Consider the following 26,106-nt stretch of genomic DNA (forward strand, 5'->3'; position numbering starts at 1 on the left):
AACACAGTCTATAATAACATAACATTTTCCCCAAAACTATACTCTTTACATAGTATCACTCATGTTGATGTATCTATAAACAGTTTGTATACTTATGCCAATATAATTTTAACTCTTCCATAATAGTAAATATGATGCCCTACTCTTAAGCCGACCCAGTCTGTGGGATAATGTGTGAACTGAACTATCAACTTTACTTGAATGTTTTGAGTTGAAGCCATGTAATAACACCTGTTTACACGGGTCGAGTAACCCATAACAACCCAAAAGCAGTTAACATCTACTGATCTACTGCAATAAGAATAATGAAAGCAACTGCTATACGTGATCAGCCTTTGAGCTAACTTGCACCTGTTGTTTTATTGCCACCTTGATTTTTTTTTATTATCAGGTGCTATGTTTGAAACTAGGAGCTCGCCAATAAATAAGGATAAGTATCAGAGTGCATGGGCAGCCTTACATTAGTTAAAGAAAATTATATTACTTTTTTAATTAAACCCAGGGGTGAGTATTTTATGGGATGGTCAGGATGCTCCCTCTCCACTATAGGGAAAATCCACCCCTTGCAGCTTGCAATGTGAAAAGAAAGCAAACAGCGTGTGCATCATCGTTTGCTTCCATATCTCCCTTTCCATCATTCCATAGAATATTTTACATCTGTGCTTGAAAATATTAAAGTGGCACTCGGCAGCCGCTCAACTCACGGAATGCAAGCAAAAGGAGTATTTTTACATATGAAATGCATCAGATTCCAGTATTCCTCTGATTTTATTAACTCACCCAGGGGAACAAAAATGACAGCTCTAGAGGTGAAATCTGATACAGGTTAATATAATACAGACATTCATTTTTGCCACAGCTCACACTTCTCTGTGGTCCATTAAAACACGTTGCCTTCAGTAGAATGTAAAGGGGGGCAGCTCCGGCAGTCCCAGAAGTACTAGAAGAGGAAGTGATATGGGAATTTTCTGTCATACATGAGAAAACCACCCAGTGCACACATTGCTGAATACAGTAGAAAGGCAACTAGTGTATTACAGGAGACTAATATGTTAAAGGGGTGGCCTAGCTTTAACCGTTTCTGTGCTGGCCATACATATAAAATGTGCACTGTGTGTTGGAACCTGGAAACGTAAATTCTACAGTGGAGGCAGTCAGGTGCTTGAGTGTCAGTGTTGTGGAATTGGGGATCTACAACACTAAAGGGGTTAAATTAACCTTTATTACAGTATAGCTGACCCACTGTTCCATTAAAGCTGACAAGTGGCACCTGGTGCTTTATCTCTTGATTATATGTTAAGTGTGCTGGAAAATGTCATACAGCAGCAGCACAAATGACACAACTCTAAAGTATTGTGCAATGGATCGTTAATTAAATTAGTGTTGACAAAAGGGACATATATTAGTTTCTTATGATGGTATAGCCATTAGCCACCTTTTTGTTAAGTTGCATGGGCATTATATGTCATTTTATTTACGTCTGTATTATCTGTATGGGAACCTGAGGCACATGCCTAGGGTGGGAGTTTAAAAGGGAGTCTATATATTATATATTATTACTCCTTGTATATTAAAACACATTCACATATTTGTTCAGCAGCCAATCATTCTTCTTCAGCGAATGAGATGGTTTGCATTATTTTAGTGATGTTTCCTCTTTAAATGTATTTAGAGGAGGATCCTCCTAAGATCCTATTCTTGAGAAGTCATTATAATGCCTAGAGAACTGTCAAACAGGCATAACAAGGAAATTAGGCTTTCGTTATTTCTCCGGAAAGCAACAGACAAAGTTAAACAGTGCGCTTTTAACAAACACAAACGAAAAAATCCAATGCAGAAGATTGCACAGGGGTTCTATCATCAAAATTTATATGCTTGAAATCAATGTGCAAGCTGGCCAAATGTGTCTTTCTCCTAATGTCTGACTGTCAGGGCATGTATAGTAACAAGTAGTCAGCACAACGATTATCAAACTCTGTGAAGGCAGCGCACGTAACTTCAATGGCCACTTTCCATTGGAATCATCATGGGTAGAAGATTGTGAAACAGCACCACCATGGTGTTTCAAAATCTTCTACCCCTGTCAGGGCATGTATGTCAAGTCAGGGGTCAGGAGTTTTGATAGACCATCTAGAGATCCACATTTGTAGAAAAACAAGTCTATTAGGTTTTTTATGTTTAAAAGTTTTTTTTAGTAGACTTAAGGTATGGAAATCCATGTTACAGAAGCATCCTTTATCTAGAATACCTCAGTTCCCATCAATTCTAGATAATAGGTCCCACCCCTGTACCATATAGTTTATTATTATTATTATTACTCCCACCAGAAATGTAGAGTATTGTGGGTCATGCATTGAGGGCCCCAGTAAGTCACATTATGCCTCTCTCTCTGGGAAGTTGAAATCATTATAATACACAAGAGCCATGAATATTCTGTAAATGATATCCTTATAAACAGTGCTTAGTGATTTCATCGGTTATAATCGGAGCTTAGTGATGTCATTTCAAGTCGCGTCACTGACTGAGACTTGTGTATTATAGTAAATAAAGTCCACCCTGTTGAGGATATTAGAAGTCACAGTTCCATGACCTGTATAAAAGACTGTATTCAGCCTTGTACTTTTTATATAGCCACGGAACTCCTTGGTAATTTATAATATCCTTATATTTTACAAGATGGTGTACTTTATTCACTATATAATACACAAAATATCCTGTAAATTATATCCTGGTGCTTGGCTATGTCATCAGTTTTTACTGGTGCTTACCCTACGAGTGGACTACGTTGCCAATTTTTGGTTTTGATTACTGGTGCTTAGTGATGTCGTTTCTCTCACGTGACTCACTGAAACTTGTCTACTAAAATAAACAATCACCCATTTTTGTAAAATATGAGGATATTAAAAGTCGCCTCACAATTCCACGACCTGTAAAAATGTCATATGGTCATGGAACTCCTCCTTGCCTTATAATATTGTTATATTTTACAATAGAAGGTACATTATTCACTGTACACCTTCTGGTACCCAAGGAGTTACTGGTTATTATTTAATGGCCTGTCGCTTTTTCATAGTCTGAGCTAGTGACTAAGGCATTCTGATGTTTACCTGGACAATACAGCGCTGTTTTCCTAAGGTGTACGCTGTTTGCCTTTCAGTGCATGAATTGCAATGTTCTGTTACCGTGTTTGCTCAAAACCTGAGCTATGTCTCCTGCGCCTGCCATTCTCATAGGATAGATATTGTTTTATTTCTATCTTTTTATGTGGTTTAGAAATCTTGGGAAGAAACCGGGATTCAGATGAGAGGTTTTCGGTATTTGTGGGGGTGATTGTGTCCAAGGTTTCAGCTGTTGGAATAAATGTTATTTTCTGTTTGGCTGAATTCCATTTACAGGATCAAAAATCATTTCGGCAGTTTGTTATGGTGAAATCAGGTCCAGTTTACATTAGGCTCCAGTTCTACTTTACATGTCCTCATTCACAGACCGGGACAGGGGGAGATTATATGTGTAGGACCGAGAGAGATAAACTTCCTGTTAAAGAAACAGGAAGTTGGATTCAGTTCCCATCATACCTGTGCTCTGTGGGAAGTTAATATTGCCTGTGTCTTCCTGAGTCAATGTTCTACCCTGTCCCCGTGGGCCTCTTGCCAGAGTTTATAGTTATTTTGTACATGCATTTACAATGACATTATTAGCAGCCATATTAGATTTAGGTTGATGTGACACACCAGATCTAAACCAGCCAAAGTCAGCTACAAAACCAGCACAAAACTAGGCAAGAGGCACTTCAAATGTAGCCCAAAAATAGCACAATATATGCTGTAAAAGGTCTGAAATTGAGGAAAGCCCAAAATCTGGTAACTCCCGATTTATAGACAAGTCAGTCCCATTGCATGCTGGGTATTGTAGTCTTATATTAAACTTGACAGTCGGCAAATAAACAAAAACTACATTAACCAACATGCACTGGGGACACTGGCTTGGCACATTAGGGCAAGAAAAACTTTGGCTGGTTTCCAAAGTACAAACTAGCCAAAGGCCCAAAAAGTATCCCAAATCTGTACCTTGGCTAGATTGTACTTTTAAAATCTGACTGGGCTTTAAATTAGTAGCCCAATTTGACTGGAAAACCGCCAACCTGGCAACACTGACTGGAATGTACGCATCATCCTTAGGGGCTGAGTCAGGACTTAGTTTACTGATTTTTTTTAATCTTTTTTTCCCTGCAGGAAGTACTCTGACTATTTTTTTTTATATTGATGAAAATTCAAGTTTGAGATGATTTGTTTTATTATTTATTATTTTCAAAACAACCTATTTACATAATAATTTTTCATTTTTCTTTTAGTATTTTAGGGTAAGGCCAGACGAGGAGATTCGGGGAGATTTTGTCGCCTGGTGATTTATCGCCACGTCTTTTGCACGACTATCTCCCCGAACTGCCTCAGCGTTTTTTCGCCATAGGCTACAGCGCAAAATCGCCTGCGCTAATGCACACGCGGCGATGCGTTTTCAATAGTCGCCTGAAATTTGAGGCAACTTTGGGCGACTATTGAAAACGCATCGCTGGAGTGCAACAGGGTTTTGTTTGTATATCAGTTACTGTAACTGACACAGAGACTGTCACATCCTGCAGTTTTGCGGTGTGACCATGTGGTAGAAATAGGGAAGGCAGAGATTACCACAAACCAGCACAACAGTCTGTGAGGGTTTGTTTACTCTGCTCAGTGTTTGTCATTGAATCACGCTGGCTTTCTACCCGTGGTGCATGAGTGCCGGCAATTTATAACCATTAATTTGAATAGAAAGGGTATTTTTACCACTCTGTAAGCCACAAGTGTGGTCAGTGAAACCACTGATTGAAGTTCCAGTTTGTTTTATTTTTTCTACCTTTTCTCAGTCACTGGAACCTGAGGCACATTGTAAATAAATACACTCCTTGCTTGCTCTCTTATCAGCATTGGGGCTGGGAATGTAAGGGCAACATGGCTTATGATTTGGGGCCACTATACCTTTATTTCTTTTTTTATCCCAGGTGACAGAGTAACTCATTAAGGCGGCCATAGACACACAGATAATATCGTATGAAACAAATTTTCGTACAATATTCGGTGGTAAAAGACCCAACCGATATCGGCAGAAGACTTGGATATTGGTCGGCTCGTCATGCCTTTGAAGGCACCCAAACATCACCCATTGTTAGTGCTGAATCATCAGATACAAGTAGAATTCTATTGTTTCTACCTGTATATCTGACGATTCAGCTCTACTCGTGTGTATCGTAATTGTTACATCTATGGCCACCTTTAGCCATGCCTATGGCTCCCATCAGCTCAGTTTGGCAGTTATACCAGCTATTAAGAATAATTCTGCAGGAACAACCCTCTGTGTTTGCTACTAGCTTACACAGAGGAATACTATATAATTAAATAGTACTTGCAGGGGAAACTTTTAACAATTTCAGTAATATTTTTGAAGAAGGTGAAGTTCTTCAAAAATAGAGCAAAGTTAGAAAAAAGGTTAGAGGTGACATTACACTATCTGGTGATATTTTCAAAATTTTAAAAGTTTATAATAAGGTCCTGCCCTGTGCATTCATATAGGTAATTTTGATCTCTAGTTGATGCTGATCCTTCGAATGGAAAAAATAATGTGTTTTGTCTAGTGGTTATTCAGATACATGTCAGCTGGCATATTCAATATATATATATATATATATATATATGAATGAAGGCTCAGCTACAGATTCTAATGCTAAATGCCTTTCATTTGTATATGTGAACTGTGCATTTTTGTAGTTACAGGAGAGCAATAATGGAATACAGTATCTATTTTTGGGGTTTACTTCCTCATTATCTCTCTCTCTGTCGGCTGAACTACCTCTAATGTTGAGAGCTCCCGTGGCGGATTTTCACAGACTGAACATGGGCCTATTTGCACTGTGTCAGTTATTTTAACAAATAACATAAGCCGCGCAGGCTGTTCCTGCAGGCCTGGGGTGAAAGGACTCAATTCTCTTGGCTTATTCTTGTTGAATCTTCACTTTGAAGTTCATGTCTAAAAAAAGCAAACTTCCCCGCTGTTTTATTAATACCAGGTCGGTTGCAGACGGCGTAACCCTGCTGGGAAATGGAGCGCGCTGGAGGTGTGCGCTGTGCATAGTGCTAGACTGCTGGGGGAAGAGTAGCGAGGAAGCTGGTGCTGGATCATCTCCAGAGCTACAACCGTTCATATCAAGTTCAACACTCTACTGGCAGAACCTGCTTGTCTGGCTCTGAGGCCCTGTGCTGGGACTTAACCTGTTCTGCACTCTCAAAAAAAAAAAATTGAATTGTCCTGAAGACATAAATTATCTTATATAGGGGCGGAAAATGGATGCTATTACCCAGCATACTCTAACAACAGATGGACCAATTAAAGTGGGTTGCATCTCTACCTTAAAAGAATAAATAAAATTAAAGTTACACTCAAAATGGGGCTCATTCCCAACAGGGACCTTGCTCAAGGGTTTTATTGGCTAATAACTTGGCTGCCACATAGGGAATTTGGTTAAAGGGATGGTTCACCTTTGAGTTAACCTTTAGTAATGTAGATGGTGATATTCTGAGACAATTTGCAATTGGTTGCCATTTTTTATTATTTGTGTTTTTTTTTAGTTATTTAGCTTTTTATTCAGCAGCTCTCTAGTTTTCAATTTCAGCAGGTTGCTAGGGTCCAAATTGACCAAGCAACCATGCACTGATTTGAATAAGAGACTGGAATATGAATAGGAGATGGCCTAGATAGAAAGGTGAGTAATAAAAAGTAGCAATAATAATATACTGTACGTGTAGCCTTACAGAGCATTCGTTTTTGGGATGAGGTCAGTGACCCCCCATTTCAAAGCTGGAAAGAGTGAGAAGAAGATGGCAAATAATTCAAAAACTATAAAAAAATATATATAAATAATGAAGACCAATTGAAAAATTGTTAAGAATTGGTCATTCTATAACATACTAAAAGTACCGCCGACATACCATACCACCAATAATGATGGACCTCTCCAAATTGCCCAGTGTCATAGATAAAGGGTTGGTAGAGGTAAGAATACAAGGGCTCAGATAAATAGAGTGTATATGTCTTTAATAGACCTTTTCCCAGGAGTTTGAGAATTTAGTTTTTTGGATGATTATTTATGTGAGAACTTGGGATGGCCAAGTCACACCACTATTGTGAGACTTGTCACAAGATTAGGGAGAGGTGCGGAGAATATATTGCTGGATCTTACCTGAGTAAATAACAGAGCTTTTTTTATATAGCTTATTATATTTATGGGATTCTGATTCTCTTTGTAACGCAAGCAGACTTGTATTTATTTAGAATGTAACACCTCTGTGATTTGGCTTGGATCACCCGAGTTTTGTTGTCTGCCTCTGATCTTAAAGGGCACCTGTTACCTCCAAATTTTGAATAGAATAAATCCCGCACTGCAGTTAGAGGAAATAATGTATATATTAAAATAGCCCCTTCAAGCACTAGGCAGCCTGCACCGGGAGGTTGCTTGTAATGCAAAAGAGTGGGACCTCACACGCATGCACATAGCAAGTGAAAACTGTTGCACAAGTTGTCTGTGCAGGCAATTTAGCTCTTGTGGGAGCCATTGGTTTGGGAATGAGATGTTGAACAGACAGCAGTACAGATACTTTTAGCTATATAGTATATATTGCATGAGGTCAGAGACTCAAGCAGTGGGCTGGGAAAAAGTCAGTCTTAAAGGAGAAGGAAAGCTACTGGAGCAGTTTATTGCCAGTAGATTAGCAACAATAGTGCAAGCTATAACACTATATTTATTCTGCAGAATACTTTACCATACTTGAGTAAACAGCTCTTGAAGTGTTCTGTGTTTGTTTAGGATAGCAGCTGCCATATTGGTTTGTGTGACATCACTTCCTGCCTGAGTCTCTCCCTGCTTGCTCATAGCTCTGGGCTCAGATTACAGCAGGGAGGGGAGGAGGGAGGGCAAAGGAGCAAACTGAGCATGCTCAAGGCCGTGCCCTGGAGGTTTAAGCTGAAAACAGGAAGTCTGATACAGAAGCCCATGAGTACACAAAAGAAGGAAAGAAATGTGGTGTTTCTTTTGACAGAGGACTCAGAGCAGCATTACTTTGAGGGTTTATTGGTGTATTTATGTAGACCTTTCTAATAAAGCTTACTTAATTTTAGCCTTTCCTTCTCCTTTAAAAGGCAAATAATTCAAAAACCTGCAAGCATTGCTCTCAGCCAGCATATTTTTTGCAGGCTGAGAGAAGCAGATCCGCTCTGTGCCCCATCTCCATTGTTTTGAATAATATCCACATGCATTCAGTCATACGCAGCAGAGGTTGAGCCAAAAATGCCTGCTTTCCCGTTTTCGGTTCCACCTCCGCTCAGCTCTGTGTGACTGTACGCAAGCGGATCTTATTCAAATCAATGTAGATGGAGCACGGAGGGGATCTGCTTCTCTCAGCCTGCAAAAAATATGCTGGCTGAGAGCTCCATGTGCCCTTGCTCATCTTTGAATTCTGTGTGCCCTTGGCCTTACCGTTACCGTTTCTGAATTATGTAAGAAATTTGTTTTTTAAACTTTCTAAAATCTCCATAATTTGTTATTCATTAGCGTAACTGCTAATGACTAAACTTCGACACTTTTTCTTCCCTTCAAACTCAGGTGTCGTCAATGTGGGTGCATATTTGCTGTGTGCATCACGCAGCTGTACAGGTTCCATAGCTTCAAAGAGTTTTCTCTTCTTTTGTGCCTTCTCCTGCCCGCCCAGGAAAGTCTTTATTCTTTCATAGCTACAGGGCCCTGCATTTCATTGCTTGGGGAGAAGGTAACGAAAGATGTAAAAGGCATACAAACATTTGTAGGAAACCACTGATCCTCTAATTATTCACTGATGGGTGCTGCTAGTCAAGGTCAAAGTAACTTTTTTTTTCCTCCAAAAGAGAAAATATCCGTCTTGCTTTTCCGCTTTGTGTCATTGCCAGGAGGCATATTTAAATGTGAAAGGGAAAGAAGAGATTTGGGAACAATGCACAGTGTAGCTGTGCAAGAGACTTGTCTTGTTTGGTGACAATTGTTAACACTAGGCTATGACTTCAGGGGCCTCAGGGAGTCAACTTTTTCAGTGGTATTAGAAGCCATAATTGACCATCTCAAGTACAGGAGGACTTGCCCTGATTAAAGACTGGGTAGGCTTGGGAGCTAATCATGGGCTATGGCTTGAGTTGGGCAGTTTACTGCTCCTGACATACGTACCTTCTATACATTTCTTTCTCCTTAATTTGATTGCTTAAAATTAACTTTTAGCATGGTGTAGACCAGGGGTCCCCAACCTTTTTAACCTGTGAGTGACATTAAAATGTAAAAAGAGTTGGGGGGCAATATAAGCATGCAAAAGGTTCATGGGGATGCCAAATAAGGGCTGTGATCTGGTTGCCCCTATGTTACTGGCAGCCTACAGGAGGATCTATTTGGCTGTTCACTTGGTTTAAATGTAACCAAAACTTGCCTCCAAGCCAGGAATTCAAAAATAAGCACCTGCTTTGAGACCACTGAGAGCAACATCCAAGGGGTTGGTGAGGAACATTACAACATCCCATCATTAGGATGATGGGATTTGTAGATTTGTGGATTTTGAATTTGTTTTTTTAATATTGTTTTGTAACTATCAGGCAACCAGGCAGCAGAATGAGAGATGAGTAAGAGAGGACTATCAATTTATAAAAAAATAAAAAGATACGATTGACTTCACCTTCAATGGTTGTCGGTTTCAGTGATCCCCATTAAGCAGTTAACATTTTTTTTAGTTGAAGGCTGAAAAATAGATACAAAAAATACACAATAAATAATGCAGACTAATGGAAAAGTTCTTGGATCAGGCCCATCTATAACATCCTGAAAGTTTATTTAAACTCATTTCATGGGATTTTCCCTATAAGTCACCCAGGAAGGCACTTGGAAAGTTCTTGTTGATATTTTATGTGCACAAGCCTTTTCACTAGGTATAGACTCTTACCTCAGGCCAGAGTAAATACAGCTGTAGTACAGAGGCTATTGGGCTGCCATATCAGGTCTGGTAAAAGACACAGTAGACATGTACTAGTTGACCTTTAATTGCTCTCCGCATGGGTCAATGGGAGATGATAACATACAGATTGTAGAGAACAGGGGAATAAAAAATCTTATTTAAAGGCACATCTTATTTAAAGGAATAAATATATATAGTGGAGCTTGGGAACATTTTACTGATTCGTTTGTGACTTACAAAAGATATTTCTTGGTAGTTTTACTTCTATTTTAAAATGTGTGGCCTTTTAATGAAGTGTCCCCTAGAAACATGCAATTCTTAACAAAAAAAAGCCCAACCCTGTGAGATGTTAAAAAGAGTTCTATGCTATTTTTACCTTATTTACAAAGCTTTAAGGTTACAAAGTGATAAATGGCTGACGTCAAAGAAAATAGCAGCAGCTTTTGCCTCTGTGTCAGTTCAGGATCCAAGGACTGGGGTATTTGCCTTCTGCAATGACAAAAGCTCTGTGATTGGCATTTATGTACTACAGTACCCAGCATCCCCTATTAACTAAAGTCTGGTCATTATTCACTCCCACGGGATGGCAAAACTGGTCATTCACTACCTTTACTGTGAAGCCTGCGGATTTCCACTCCACTTCTTAACCTTAACTTCAATTAACGTTCACTTTTAATATGGTGGAGGCAGTGATATTTCAAGAAAGTTTGCAAATGGTCTTGTTTTTACTTTTCACCTTTCCAGTTGGGACTTTTAACTGTTGCCTGATTGCTCATGCCCTACTCACCCTAGAAACCAAGTGTTTTTTTTAATAACAGTAGTAAGTAGTACAAAAAAATCTATCAGCCCTCAATTGTCCTGGAATTGCAAATGGCAACATGCAGTGGCGTAACTAGTTGTTACTGGGCCCCATAGCAAATTAAATTTAGGGCCCCAAAATATTTATAAGTTGGCCTATTTTACCAAGATATATTAAAATTGCTCATTAATTAGGGTCTCATTGGGCCCCCTACACTCCTGGGCCCCCCTGCAACCGCAGGGTCTGCTTCCTCTATAGTTACGCCCCTGGCAACATGGCCATTAGGATGATGGGATTTGTAGTTTTGCAACTCATAAATGGTTTTAGGTCAGAAAGGCCTTCACCCATGACGCTCAGCTGTTTTTGATTTTCCAAGGAACAATATTTTGCCTTAATAAATGAGCCAAGTGCTAATGACTGAAAAGTATTTCATAGACTCCCTAGTTAATTGTTACCTGTACTTAAGTAAATTATGGCCATTTTCCTGCTGATTTATTGCAGCCATACACATTCTCCTATGTAATCGCACCATCCTATGTGAATAATACAGGCGGCCTTATAAACTGGCATATTTAAATGAATAAAAATATATATGTGAGCTGTCATGCTGCTTACTGTGCCAGCATTAAAAAAGATGCCTTTATTTTTATAGTATATCCTTGTGTTGCTTTATTGAGTACAAAGAATCAGGCCGGCAGAGGAGTCTTTTATTCTGCATGAAAAGTTGTGTATGGGTCTGTAACTGGTCAAGATAATGTTTCTTTAAAAAGCATAGCTCTAAAAAGCTGGCTATTATCTTATATTTGTAGAATTCTTCTTAGCATTGTGCATGCACGTGTTTTTTTGACGTTGCTGGCGTCATCAACGGACTTTACTTAGCGCTGTAACTCTTCGGCTCTGCTATTGAAATAGAAATGCATCATATTTATAAATAAGGCTCCCTTTCACTTTTATCCCTATATAAGTTCACTGAGGCATATGGACACACACCTCTTGCCATTTATTCTGAGCACAGAGCCTTGTTTGTCTGTATATTGGTATGTGTGTATTTGTGTGTGGGAACTGCCATACTGCTTCAGCTGCAGAATTAAAAAGAAGCAAAAATATGCTGTAAACCAGGCCTCTACCCCCTCCCTAAGGGCAGGGGCACACGGGCAGATTCGGGGAGATTTAGTCGACTTTCACGAGGAAACTTTGTGTAACTTCGGAAATCGAAGCGTCGCGTGTGCATTGGCACTGGGGGAAGGCAGTTCTGGGAGATTGTCGCCCTGCAGAAGAGGCGATTAGTCGCCAGACGGCTAAATCTCCCTGAATTTGCCCGTGTGCCCCTTCCCTAAAACAGCTTATTCAGTAGTCTGATATGGACTGAGTGTAGTTGTGCCACAGTGTGAGCCTCTGGATGCACAAGCTGAGCTGCCATTATCTTCGAATATCAATATAGTCAATATATTAAGGTCATACACTGAAATATCCACTGAGGTTCTCCAGATAATTGCCCAATTTGGAAGCCAACCTGGTGCCAATGATCGGATCAAAACAGGGGCCGACGATGAACCAGAATGCTTCAAATTATGGAAAGGCCAAATCCCTTAGACTCCATTTTATCCAAATATTATAATGTTTTCAAAATGTTTTCTTTTTTTCTCTGTACATTTATGGGATCCGTTATCTGGAAACCCGTTACCCAGAATGCTCCGAATTGCGGAAAAGTTGTCTCCCTTAGACTCCATTTTTTTTTTTTTAATTATTTCCTTTTCTTTGTAATAATAAAACAGGACCTTGTACTTTTGTACATTTTCTAGTAGACTTAAGGTATGAAGATCCAAATTACAGGAAGATCCATGATCCGGAAAACCCCAGGTCCCAAGCACTCTGGATAACACGTCCCATACCTGTAATAATAAATCAGTACCTTGTACTTGATCCCAACTAAGATATAATTAATCCAAATTGGAGGCAAAACCAGCCTATTGGGCTCATTTAATGTTTACATGATTTTCTAGTAGACTTAAGGCATGAAGATCCAAATTATGGAAAGATCTGTTATCCGGAAAATCCCAGGTTCCAGCGCTCTGGATAACAGGTCCATACCTGTATTAATAAAACAGTACCTTGTACTTGGTCCAAGCTAAGATATAATGAATCCTTATTGGAAAATTAGCTTATTGGGTTTATTTTATGTTTACATGATTTTCTTGTAGACTTAAGGTGTGAAGATCCAAATTGCGGAAAGATCCGTTATCTGGAAAACCTCGAGTCCCAAGCATTCTTGATAACTGGTTCCATACCTTTATAAACTATACCATTTGGCACTTGCAGGAGTGAAACTCACCATTATGCACCCCTCAGTCAGCTGCTTGTAAGTCTCCATAGGGTGGCCTCTGATAATTGATAATTGATTGACCTCAAGATAATTGACTCGATGCTTGCAGAGTCTCACCTGCAATTAGTAGGTGGCATGACATGATGTATTGCTATATTTACAGATCTGCACGACTCTGATCTTGTAACTGTATTTACACACACTTCTCAATTCCTTCAACATGGCCATATCAACTGCTGCCGAACTACAACTCCATACAATGCTGCTAGCTGAAATTTAGTAAAACTGTTGCAGGGTTGGATTGCCAATACTCCGAAACACCAAGAGAGCCCTGTATATACGAATATAAATATCTGATATACGTGTACACCCAAGAATGTTCTAATGTAATTCAATCCTTTTAATTATCTCTTATCTTGGAACAGGTAATTTCTCCTGAAACCAGGGTGAGTTATTATTTAAATGCATAGGATTAATCCTGTTATAATTTTTTTTTTTTAAATAAAAAATCCCCTTTGTTTTTGCAATGATGTAATTACTGTGCTGTATGCATATGAGTGGGGAGCTGCCATGTTACTTGCATGTACTAAAGGTAGGGTTGCCACCTTTATATCGGCCTTCCGATATATTTTTCTTTTTTCAATATTAATAACATTGGGATCAACCATAATTTTTACCGGCCAGGCTGGTAAAATACCGGCCAGGTGACAACCCTAACTAAAGGTGGCTATAGAGTCCTCAATATGCCCACATTGAAGTGGGCGATATTGGGCTGATCCGATTGTGGGCCCTAGGATCCAACGATCGGATCATAATGGATCCGATACGGGCGGTCAGATCGTGGGAGCGCATAGACGCACAAATGCGGGCGCGATCCAACAGGATTTTTTAACTTGCCCGATTAAAATCTGACCGACTTCTGGCCATGGAATCCCGTCGGATAGCCCCACACATGGGCCAATAAGTTGCTGACACATGGGCCAATAAGTTGCTGGCTTTTATCGACCTGTGTATGGGGGCCTTAAGGCCAGGGTAGGACTATACGGACGTTTTCGGTGCGATCTGACGCACTGAGACAAAACGCATGCGGCAATCACGTGCTTTGTAGGGTTGCCACCTTTATGTCTGGCTGAGACCGGGCGGGGGGCGGGACCGTGACGTCAGTGGGCGTGTCTGTGCCATCAGTGGGCTTGTCTGTGACGTCAGTGGACGGACCAGTGCTGTCAATGGGCGGGATGTGACGTCAGTGGGCAGGGCTATGACGCGTCGATCAGCGATTGGCCGATCGCCGTGTCAATCAAGGGAATCCCGCCCGGTTTTCCTTATTTGGAAAACCGGGCAGGAAGTATAGACCCGGGCAGCCCCTCAAAGTACCGGGCTGTCCGGGTCAAAACCGGGCAGGTGGCAACCCTAGCGCTGTGTCTGCATCCGATCAAGGCTGCGAATTCATCCGACATTTCTATCTCTTACCTTATTTCCGTCGCATGCGATTTGTCGCATATGTTTTGTCACACGTCCGTGTAGTCCTACCGTAAGGTGTTAACCACAGGCAACCACACAAGCAATGCCTTTTTAATTGACTGAGTAATAAATTCTACTCATCACTGGCTTTTGTTTTCTTTCATTATTTGTGGTTTTGCATACTGACACTTTTACTGCTATTTGATCGCTAGGCTGAATGGCCCTAGCAACCAGATACATTCAATTTTAGCCATAAGGTAGATGGTATCAGGTTGGATACTGAAAAGCAGATGTTCTCAGTGCAGGCGGCAGAGAGGTGGGTGTGTATTCTAATGTGTGTGGCAATTCACTCTTTCTCAGGAATCTGTTGACTAATCAATCACTCGTTGGGTTGGGCCTGATGATATTAGGACCCAGCTTGTTCCGTACGAGGAGTTTAATTCCACCCACTGCTGTCCCCTGTCTGCACAATCCCTGTCTGTATGGAAAGCACATGGTGTCAAGTGTATATCTATTAAATAATTCATTTGTTTGGCAGGTTTGCTTTGCATAATTATGTTCGGTGGCATAATGGACTGACTTTTTCTGGATTGTGGGAATTTGTTTAGGTCTAGAAACGGTAGCAACCTATCACTAGTTTGTTTATTCAGGTCATTGCTCTGAGGAGAATAGTGGTATTTCTCCGTAGCCAAATTACAGATTATCACCTATTTGACCCAAAGTGCATAACTTAGTAACATGTATTTATTATTAACATGTCTATTAACATGTCATTTTTAGAGCTCCGACATATTGGGCAGCGCTGTAACTTGCTACAGCTCTGCAGTGGTGGACAGGGTCGACCTGGGGTCTGCTTTGGGGCCCCCCGCCCCTGTTGCAAAGACACTTGAGACCCCCCACGCTGCAACCCCCCTCCGCCTGCCCCCCACGTCTACCTATTTTTCCTGCTCATGGAAGCAACCGGGGGCCTGAAGGGAGTTCAGAGAACATTGCTAATAGCCGGTCTAGGCTGGCGGGGCTCACCGGGTTTTTTCCCAGTGTCTCGCCAGTCCAGTCCGACCCTGGTGGATGATGATGATGTCAACCCAGTTCCATAGTTTGAAAAGGGGACCAAAATCATAGAAAGGGGGTGGAGCTCCACCAAAGGGCCACCCCTGCAATTCTGATATTCTGGAATACAACTCCCAGAATCCTCAGCTGCCTGTTATGATTACTGGTCCTCAGCAACATACAGCAAGAGGCTATAAAATAGGACTGCTTTCTTTCTTTTTATTTCCTACCCATAATTCTTATGTCGGAAGTCTCCAGTGCGTGGCTGAAACCACTTTGCACTGAAGCACTTCATGGGAAAATGAAATCAATAGTGTGAAAGTCCTTCCAGCCCTTTTATATAAACGTTTAGAAAAGGCAAATATTTATGATTCACACAGATATCCAGCATTATTTTTTTTCTTTTATTTCAGGCCGGGCATTACCTAATAATCCATTTGCACTGGCCGCTTGCCACCAAGCAGGGGCATGATACATCTAGGCATTCTTCTTCGCCATTTCTCTCACCTCCACCCTGTGTGCTAGGAAGCAGATCAGGTTACACACATTATGCCAAGCACCCTTGGCTCACTTTCAGGCATATCAGGCAGTGCTTCTCTGTCTGCTTCCAATAGGACCCGTTCAGAATTCTGAATTTCTATGCACTTCTATACTTACTACCTCTTGGAAGTTGTAGTTCAGCAACAGCTGCATGACCATTGTGACTTAAAGGCATACTGTCATGGGATAATAATTTTTTTTCAAAATGCATCAGTTAATAGTGCTGCTCCAGCAGAATTCTTAACTGAAATCAGTTTCTCAAAAGAGCAAACAGATTTTTCTATATTTAATTTTAAAACTCTGACATGGGGCTAGACATATAGTCAGTTTCCCAGCTGCCCCCAGTCATGTGACTTGTGCTCTGATAAAGGTCAGTCACTCTTTACAACTGTACTGCCAGTTGGAGTGATTTTAGCCTCCTCCCTTTCCCTCCCCAGCAGCCTAACAACAGAACAATGGGAAGGTAACTAGATAGCAGATCCCTAACACAAGGTAACAGCTGCCTGGTAGATCTAAGAACAGCACTCAATAGTAAAATCCAGGACCCACTGCGACACATTCAGTTATTTTGAGTAGGAGAAACAACAGCCTGCCAGAAAGCAGTTCCATCCTAAAGTGACCTGAGTTGCACCTACACACCAATATTACAACAACAAAAAATAAATTTGCTGGTTCAGGAATGAAATTTTATATTTTAGATTGAATTATTTGCCGTGTTAACAGTGTAATTTAGAAATTAGAACTCCATCATATAAATCATGACAGAATCCCTTTAAGTTCAGATTGGGCAATATATATGTCTAATGGATAATTAGTGATTAGTGTAGGTGCCTGCTGCAGCCTGCAAGGACTTTTACGCATGCATGTATATAAATCTCAAAGAACATCCAGCATCTATAGAACAAGTTAATTATATTAGTCAGGTTTTAAAAGGGGTGAGGTGACAACCCAATTCTTTTTGTCAAGCTGGGGGCCCTCCTGCCGATACCTTTAACCCCAGCTCTGAAAATAGCAATAGGCAGAGTTGTGTTATCCAAAAACTCTATAAATGCTTCATGCCCAACAACCTCGGGCTGTGTTTAACCAGCATAACCTGCTCCCTGACTAATCTGCAGTCTGCACGTTTACCCATCCTCTAATAATTCATTGCTTTGCTCAGTTAAGGCGCCACATGTCCGCACTGCTGTGTGCAATTACATCTCAGCAATTAATCCATTAATCAATTTTATTAGAAAGAACATGTTTTACATTAAGATATTTGGCATCTCAAATAAACTGCATCTGGGCACAAAGGAAACTGATGCTTCACATACAGTACCTAAACTGGTTTTTCACGCAGAAGTTCAGCCTGCTGGAAGTTGTGGCTGCTGTATAAGGTCTAGTAACCCATAGCAACCATTCAGATGGTTTGGTATCAATCAGGTGGCCAACAGATCTGTTCATTGGTTGCTGTGGATTGGTAGATATGCATCGTACACTAGAGTCAATTTTACTTTAGCTGTGTATCTTTTTGACTGGTCGCTAGGAATAAGACTCATAAATAGTGATGGGCGAATAAATTCTCCTGGCACGAATTTGCGGCGAATTTCTGCGTTTCGCCGCCGGTGAATAAATTCGCGATTCTCTCGTGAAAAAATTCGCAGGTGATTTTTTTCGTAAAAACTTTCAAATTGCTCGTTTTTTTTTGTGAAACCGTTGTAATTGATAGATTTTTTTTTAATTGAAAACGTTCGAATTGCTCGATATTTTTTAATGCAAACGTTCGAATTGCTCGATTTTTTTTTGTGAAACTGTTCGAATTGCTTGATTTTTAGTGAAAACATTCAATTGCTCCATTTTAGCGAAAACGTTTGAATTTTTGTGAATTTTTGTGAAAACGTTCGAATTGCACTATTTTTTCATGAAAACGTTCGAATTTCACGATTTTTTCGTGAAAACGTTCGAATTTCACAATTTTTACGTGAAAACGTTACGATTTTACGTGAACTTTCCGATTTCACAATTTTTCGCAAATTTTCCGGCAGCGAAACGGTAGAAATTCGCCCCTCACTACTCTTAAAGGAAACATTCATCCATTTTTGCTATGGGATAGAATTCCAGAAGACAATGGCCGTTGGCTCTCTGAGTCATTCGGCCACATCTAGAGGGTCAGATAAATCCTTGGTGTTCTTAATACTGAAAGTGTATTTTAGGATTAACTTTTCCTTTAAATAGAGTGTGTTGCTTGCAGAAATAACAATCAATCGTGCTGAATCATGCATTGATTAACCTGTTAAATTCTGTTTCTGTTTTAGGAAAAAGTTTCACCCTGACTATCACTGTCTTCACCAATCCCCCGCAGGTGGCTACCTACCATCGCGCCATTAAAATCACAGTGGATGGACCTCGCGAGCCACGGCGTAAGTGAGACTTCTTTACCATGAGTAGGCGAGTCTGCTGATTAAAGCTGAATAAAGCTCTGCCAATACTGCTTAAAGTACTAAAGTTTATGCAGCAACACAGCAGTTGTGTGCATATAGTATGCTAGTAGGTCAGTAATAAGATTCAACTTTAAATGCCCCAACATTGCAATCATAGATGTCATTGGTGGGGAGGCAAGCAGAGCAAATGCATAATGGAAACTGTAAGCAGACTGGGGGGTAGTAGAAATAACTTGTGAGCTTAGATAGTGCCTGCCACCATCCGAAATAATAGGGCCCCATATACCCCAGTTATTACTGTCTGCCAGCTAATTAGAATAGGACCCCAATAAAATGAGCAGCTAAAATCCACCGACTCCACCATCTCTTCCTTTCTCTGTGATAGGGTCTTTGACGTCTCCCTAGCTCCTGCTGATTACGCCCGTGGGATAGTGCTCTTAAATGGGCCTGAACCCCCAGTGTTCACAATTATTCTCCTTTTGAGCTGGTAAATAATGCCATTCCCATTGGTCATATTTTTTATTATATGCATTTGTATCCTGTTAATTTTTAAAATGCCAGGGCTGTCATAAGTGGTGCGAAATACCTTTCATGTGGTCATGTGAACTGTCCAGTTTCTGCACTTCACCTCCCAGAATCCCCTGTGGCCTAGCTGTTACCCCTGCTTGCACCCCCACCCAAAGACATCTTGAGTTGAAGTTTATATTTCAATGAAGGCTGTATTAATCCAATAATTCCCCAGACTCCACTAAAGCATGTTAATGCTTATGCATTATAACAAGACTCTCTTGATCTCCCTATATTCATCTTCTATTAAACACTTCATTGGCAAAAGGCCACACAGTTCTTCTAATGTCTGTTAATCACAGTAGTTATTTAAAGGAGAAGGAAAGGCTAAAATGAAGTAAGCTTTATCAGAAAGGTCTACATAAATACACCCGTAAACCCTCAAATTAATGCTGCTCAGGGTTCTTTGTCAAAAGAAACACAGCATTTCTTTCCTTCTATTATGTACTCAGGGGCTTCTGTATCAGACTTCCTGTTTTCAGCTTAAACCTAAAGGGCTAGGGCTTGAGCATGCTCAGTTTGCTCCTCTCCCCCTCCCTTTTCCTCCCTCTCTCCCTCCCCTTCCTTCTGTAATCTGAGCCCAGAGCTATGAGTGAGCAGGGAGAGACTCAGGCAGGAAGTGATGTCACACAAAAATAATATGGCAGCTGCTATCTTAAACAAACAGAGAGAGCTTCAAGAGCTGTTTACTCAGGTATCGTAAAGCATTCTGCAGAAAAAAATTTAGTGTGATTGCTTGCACTAATGAACTAATCTATTGGCAATAAACAGCTCTGGTAACTTTCCTCCTTTAGCTGTATTGCACTATAACTTGGGTAGGTGGTCTGCTAAGAGCAAGCTTTTCTGTCCATTCTTGAAGAGCTTGGATATACAAAGTAACTAAAATTGTGTTATCGGATAATTTGGCTTATTTGTCATACTGCTTAAAATTTGTAAATTTGTTACATCCCTCTTTCTCACTTAAACATTATAATAAACATATTAATAAAACATACTGACATTTCCAAGAATTTTAAGGGGAAAAATAGTTCGGGAGAAATGACATTTGTTTAAATTAGAAATGTGGTCTGTAAGAATGGTGACTGATTAGTATATATATATATATAGATATATATATATATATATATATATATATATATATATATATATATATATATATATAGATAGATAGATATATATATACATATATATATATATACATATATATACATATATATATATACAGAAAGATTTCTGAATTTCTTCCAACGGCAGCACAGGTGATATAAAGATAAAGGAGGATATAAATCATTAGCAAAATACGGGTTAGCTGAGCGGCAGCTGAGTTGTTGAGGCCTATTTATCAACATTTTAGTGGTCTTAGAGGTTTTTTAAAAACCACTAATAAACTCACTTTCTCTAAAACCACAAATGCCATGGAATTTATTAAAAGATCCGGATTTTAAAAGAGCGAATGAAAAAAAGTGCTGAACAATCTGAAAAAAACTACAAATACCTCTAAAACCTCTAAAAATTCAAGTTTTCCAGACAATTCATATAGAAAACAAATCAGAAAACCTCTAAAAGTTCAAATTGATTAAAAAAGGTCAGCACAGCTGCCATTGACATCTGTAGGACCTTGACAGCTTTTACCTGGTGAATTTTTCTATTAGAGTTTTTTCTTTTAATAAATCTTGAAATTTGATTGTTAGTTAATAGGCCCCTTAGAGTTATAGAATCCCCTATAGAAAAATCAGGCAACGAGTGTCATTTAAAATGAGATGGAAGAAGGAAAAACAACATGTAGTTAAGTTTATTATTAGATTAAAAAAAATTGATGAATCCAGGGATTTATGTTAATATCAGCCTCGGCGTCAGTCAGGATTCTTTTATATTTACATCTGCTGGAAGATGCAGAATTACTTTCTGATTCACACCCACTCCCTGGAAAAATATATTGAAATAAAAAACCCACCACAGTATAATTAAATAAATAGTTTATTCTTTTGAGCAAACATTGAACTTTAAAAGCAGAGGATCCAACTGCCAGAGTAGCTTCTTGGAATGTTAATTGCACACTGTACCCAGCAACATAACCTCTAATCTAAAGAAATAACAAACTTGCCTACCCTTCCTTACAGCTAAAATATTTCAATCGCTGTGCTGAGAGGTTTAAAAAGTGTGTGTGATATCATTTGGAGAACAACAACAACAAAAAAAAACAATTCCACCTCCCAAATCAATTACACTTAAGAATAAAAAAAAGTCAGCAAAAAGGCCATGCTTGATATTATTGTAGGCTGCAGCACAACTGTATTTAGATAATGACAAAGATAGCTTCTAAAACTGTCTGGATTCCAAGTATTGAGTACTTCTAAGGGCAGACACATGTGGAGATTCAGGGAGATTAGTCGTTCGGCGACAAATCGCCTTTTCTTCAAGCGACAAATCTTCCCAATCTGCCGTCCCGTCGGCTAGAACCTAAATCGCCGGCATGGTTGGCTCTCGGAGCAATTCGTTTTCCGAAGTCTCCCGAAGGAAACTTCGTGCGACTTCGGAAAACTAAGGGCTCTGAGTGCCATCCCATCAGCGATTTAGATTCTACTAAGATAATTAAGCTGGGGCAATTGCATGTGCCCCCAGAATTTGATTTGAATGTTCGGTTTAAAGCTCTGTGCTCCAGAAAGGGTCCAGACAAAAAAGGGCCCAGACCAATCTAATACACCAGCACCAATCGTCCAAATTACTGTCCCCACAAAAAAAAACATGTACCTGCATAATCAATAAATCTCAGTCTTGAGATGAATAGACATATTAATATTAACTCTTGGTTAGCCCCACTAGGGTTGTCGCCTTTTCTGTAAAAAAATTCTGACTTATTGACCTCTATTAATAACATAACTCCAGTCCCAACTGTCCCATTTTGGACAGCTCAACCCGCAGTCCCGGCTTGTTACTGAAATGTCCAGACTTTCTCTTTGATCTCCTGCACTGAACAGCCAGAAAAGACTTTATTGGCTTTTGGCAGAAAGCCCAGAACAGCCACCAGGTGCACAAAGATATCTTTTGTAATAATTTTGAGATAAGCAAATAAGTAATTGTAACAATTAAGATAAAAATGTCTCTTGGGAGAAGTTAGTCTCACATCTTAAAGGAGAACTAAACCCCCAAACTAATGAAAACCCCTACCCCCTACCTTTCATAGTCCCCCCTCCCTGTCTAAGCACAGGTGTTAATACCTGTAAACGCCCCAAGCCTTTAATTACCCCTCGATGCAGAGTCAGCGCAGCGGAGCTCACAGGTGCCATCTTCAACACTTTAGTTCTCCTTTAAAGGACAATTCACCTTCATTAGCAATAATAACTGAAAAAAAACACACAAATTTGTTCAAACTTTCATAACCTGCCAAATTTTGTAAAATGAACATGGTGATTAGGGGGTGTGGTCAAAATGGGCGTGGTCTATTCTATTTCTTTTTCCAAAATGATTGGGAGGTATGTAATAACTGTGGCTAAGTAGACTAGACACCCTAAGCCCCACCCATTCTGAGTTTCTCCATTGGTCCAAAGTGACTCCTGTTTTTGAATCATTAAACATCCAGAGCCGCTTTCAAAACAAAATTTTCTATTTTGTTTTCCATTGTAAAAAAATAAAATAAAATGCCTGTGGTTTCAGGGGTTTTGGCTGCACTGCTAGTTTTCCTGTTGTTTTTACACCGGATTTCTGTGTCATAACCTTAACATACAAATCCGCGTTAAATTTCCCAATTCCAGCAGCGCTGATGAATGCTCTGTGTTTTCTCTTAGCCGCAGTACCTCAGACTGCTCTCCTTAACCCGCTGCACCCATCTGCCCAATCTCGCCGCAAAATAGCTCTGCTTGACCCTACCACTTCCCTCTTGAAAGTTAATACTGTTTGATTCATTCTGGTCTGGGGCCGTGCAGCCAAAGAAAACAGTGCAAAGAATAACTTGCTTGTACATTGCTTGGAACCGTCTCAGAGACTTTCGTTTCATAATACCACACAGTAGCTCACTGTATCTCTCCACAGCTGTGAGGGAAAAAATCTAAGGAGGGCTTAAGTGTTGCAAGAGAGGGATAGGCCGAAGCACTTAAAATGGATGAGCTGTCACGTAAAAGTATATTTTTTCTCAAGTCCAAAACAGTGAAGCGACTGTTTTGTGGAAAAGGTGCGAAACCTTTAAGGATAAAAAGGGAGGGAAGAAATCTCAAGTGTTTAAAGGTCTGTGGGAAAAGAGCACGAGCTTTTGCAAAGGCAGCACGTATATATGCTTACTGAGCAATAAGTTAATAAGAAGAAGAAATGGAGTTATAGAGATGTTTTTGGCCGTGTTTATAAGTTCAAGCTAAAGGATTTTTTTTCTACCTCAGAAGAGAGCTACGTTCTTAGACATCGGCTGTATGCAAAACCAGGCCAAGATTTAGAGGAGTGCAATACATTCGGAACTGAAACTTCACCAGCAAACAGTTCATATCCGAATAAGTGACTAATTAATGAAGCAAATTGTCATAGACATATCAGTCATTATTCCCCTTTTATATATTTTCCCTTGAGCAGCCATTTTGTGTTGTTGTTTGTGTAACTGATCACCTGACAGGAAATAAGGCAGGTTCTAATTGTGACAGGAAGCGTGGAAGTAAAAGTAACACCTCTACCCCTCCATTGGCTGATTTGTTCTCGCAAAAATGCTTGAGCACAGTGCCTCATACGAGCGAAAGGGGTAGTCTTAAAGGGATACTGTCATGGGAAAAAAACATTTTTTCAAAATGAATCAGTTAATAGTGCTGCTCCAGCAGAATTCTGCTCTGAATTCTCAAAAGAGCAAACAGATTTTTTTATATTCAATTTTGAAATCTGACATGGGGCTAGACATATTGTCAATTTCCCAGCTGCCCCAAGTCATGTGACTTGTGCTCTGATAATCTTCAATCACTCTTTAATGCTATATTGCAAGTTGGCGTGATATCACCCCCTCCCTTTCCCCCCCCAGCAGCTAAACAAAAGAACAATGGGAAGGTAACCAGATAACAGCTCCCTAACACAAGATAACAGCTGCCTAGCAGAGCTAAGAACAGCACTCAATAGTAAAAAAACATGTTTTCCAATGACAGGATCCCTTTAAGTTTTAAAAATTGCAGTGTTTAGTAAGTGAATATTCAAAGGGCAGCAGTTACGTGGCCTGCACTGTTGCATTTTGAGAAGTTGCATCTACAAACGGGCACTTGGCTCAGGTGGCAGCAACCCGCAAATTACCAGGGGCAGCAAAAAGGCACTCCTGGTAACTTCAAGAGATTTTGTTTTTGTTTTAATCAAAATTTCTTCTCTGCTAGGGCAGAGAGCGCAATCAGTCATTACCCTTATGTTCTATTCAGGTTGTCAAGTCATCCCTATAATAAGCCGACATGAAATCCATATACTGCATAGATAAATGCATGCTGTTAAAGGAACAGTAACATCAAAACATGTTAGTCCACTATTTAACCTGTGCCATATAACCTCTTTTCATTTTCTGCCATTGCTACACAGCAGCTTGTTTATATGAACTAGAGTAGAGTTTCTGAAGCAAAAAGATCCATCTTACCAGTGCAGGGCAACAGTACATGATATTTTCATTACTTTAAAACAGTTTAGTTTTTTGGTGTTACTCTTCCTTTAACTGCACTGCTTTCTAAGCTGCCATGCAACACATGCCTGATCTGTTTACTAGGCTGCCATCTAGCATGAGAATATTATATATGGCTTCTACAGCACGTAGAAAAACCTACACATTGGAATTTGTTTGGGTTTGAATAGTTGTCATTTAAACTTTGGGTATCTTTTTGTTCTTTCCTGTCTGTGTGAAGGGCTATGAATCTCAGGCTTTACTATACTGAGAAAAGTCTTCTACCTTACAATACAGGAATGGAATTTTTTGTTGATCTCGCATCAGTGTTTGCATATTGCTTTTGCTGTTGGAGGAACTATATTAGTGGCATACAAATGTCTGAGGTGTGTTTTGGTTCCATTTGTATTCGTCTCAAACAATTATCTCACAAACAGTGTCCAGGAGAAAGTATTTGCCTCTGCTGTGTGGGAAGAAGGGCAGCTCACAGAAGCAAAGGGTGGATCTTGGCACTGGCATCTTACACAAGGGCGCAGCTCTGCATGGCTACGAGAGACTGGTGTGAAAAGGGCACCGTTGGTTGTTAGAATAAATCAATAAAGCAGGCCCTTTGCTTAACCTTTGGCACCTTATACGTTTCAAGGCAAACTCGTCATGGAGAATTCTTTAGAGGGGAACTAAAGTCTAAAATAGAATAAGGCTAGAAATGCTGTATTTTGTATAATAAACATAAACATGAACTTACTGCACCACAAGCCTAATCAAACAAATGATTTATGCTTTCAAAGTTGGCCACAGGTGGTCACCATCTTGTAACTTTGTTAAACATCTTTGCAAGACCAAGACTGTGCACATGCTCAGTGTGGTCTGGGCTGCTTAGGGATCGTCATAAATTATCAAAACAGCACAAGTCAAATAATATCTGCCAGAAGCCGATAGGTCCTGGGTTGTCACGTAATCTAATGTGGATTTTATAGTTTTTGTATTGTTTAATACAAACTTTCTCCAACTCTGCAGAATCAGTGGCTGCAGCAAAAAAAAATCCTCCAAATAGAATCCCAGTTTATCTGTTTAAATCTGGTTCCATGATCTTTGTCCCTGCAGCTGGAGTTGGAAAGAGTAAAGGGGATGTAAAGGCAAAAATAGAATCCAATACAAATCTCTACACAGTCGCCGACTGCTCTACAGGGAAACAAACAAAGCTGCTTGAGTTCTGCATGGCTGGGAAGTAAGGCAGGGGCTCCCCCTGCTGTTCATAAGTATGATTGTTTCCCTGCAGAGCAGTTAGGGGC

At 40.0% G+C, this 26,106-nt stretch overlaps 1 protein-coding gene across 3 annotated transcripts in view; it reads left to right on the forward strand.

Annotated features, from left to right (window-relative positions):
* Positions 1-26,106, forward strand: part of runx1.L (RUNX family transcription factor 1 L homeolog) — a 159,244-nt gene that overhangs the window by 98,621 nt on the left and 34,517 nt on the right. For all 3 annotated transcript variants that reach the window (NM_001086497.1, XM_041580854.1, XM_041580855.1), the window contains 1 exon segment: positions 18,520-18,624. In NM_001086497.1, coding sequence (NP_001079966.1) covers positions 18,520-18,624 — 105 coding nt within the window.

Source organism: Xenopus laevis, chromosome 2L, assembly GCF_017654675.1.
Source record: "Xenopus laevis strain J_2021 chromosome 2L, Xenopus_laevis_v10.1, whole genome shotgun sequence".
Taxonomy (NCBI): Eukaryota; Metazoa; Chordata; class Amphibia; order Anura; family Pipidae; genus Xenopus; species Xenopus laevis.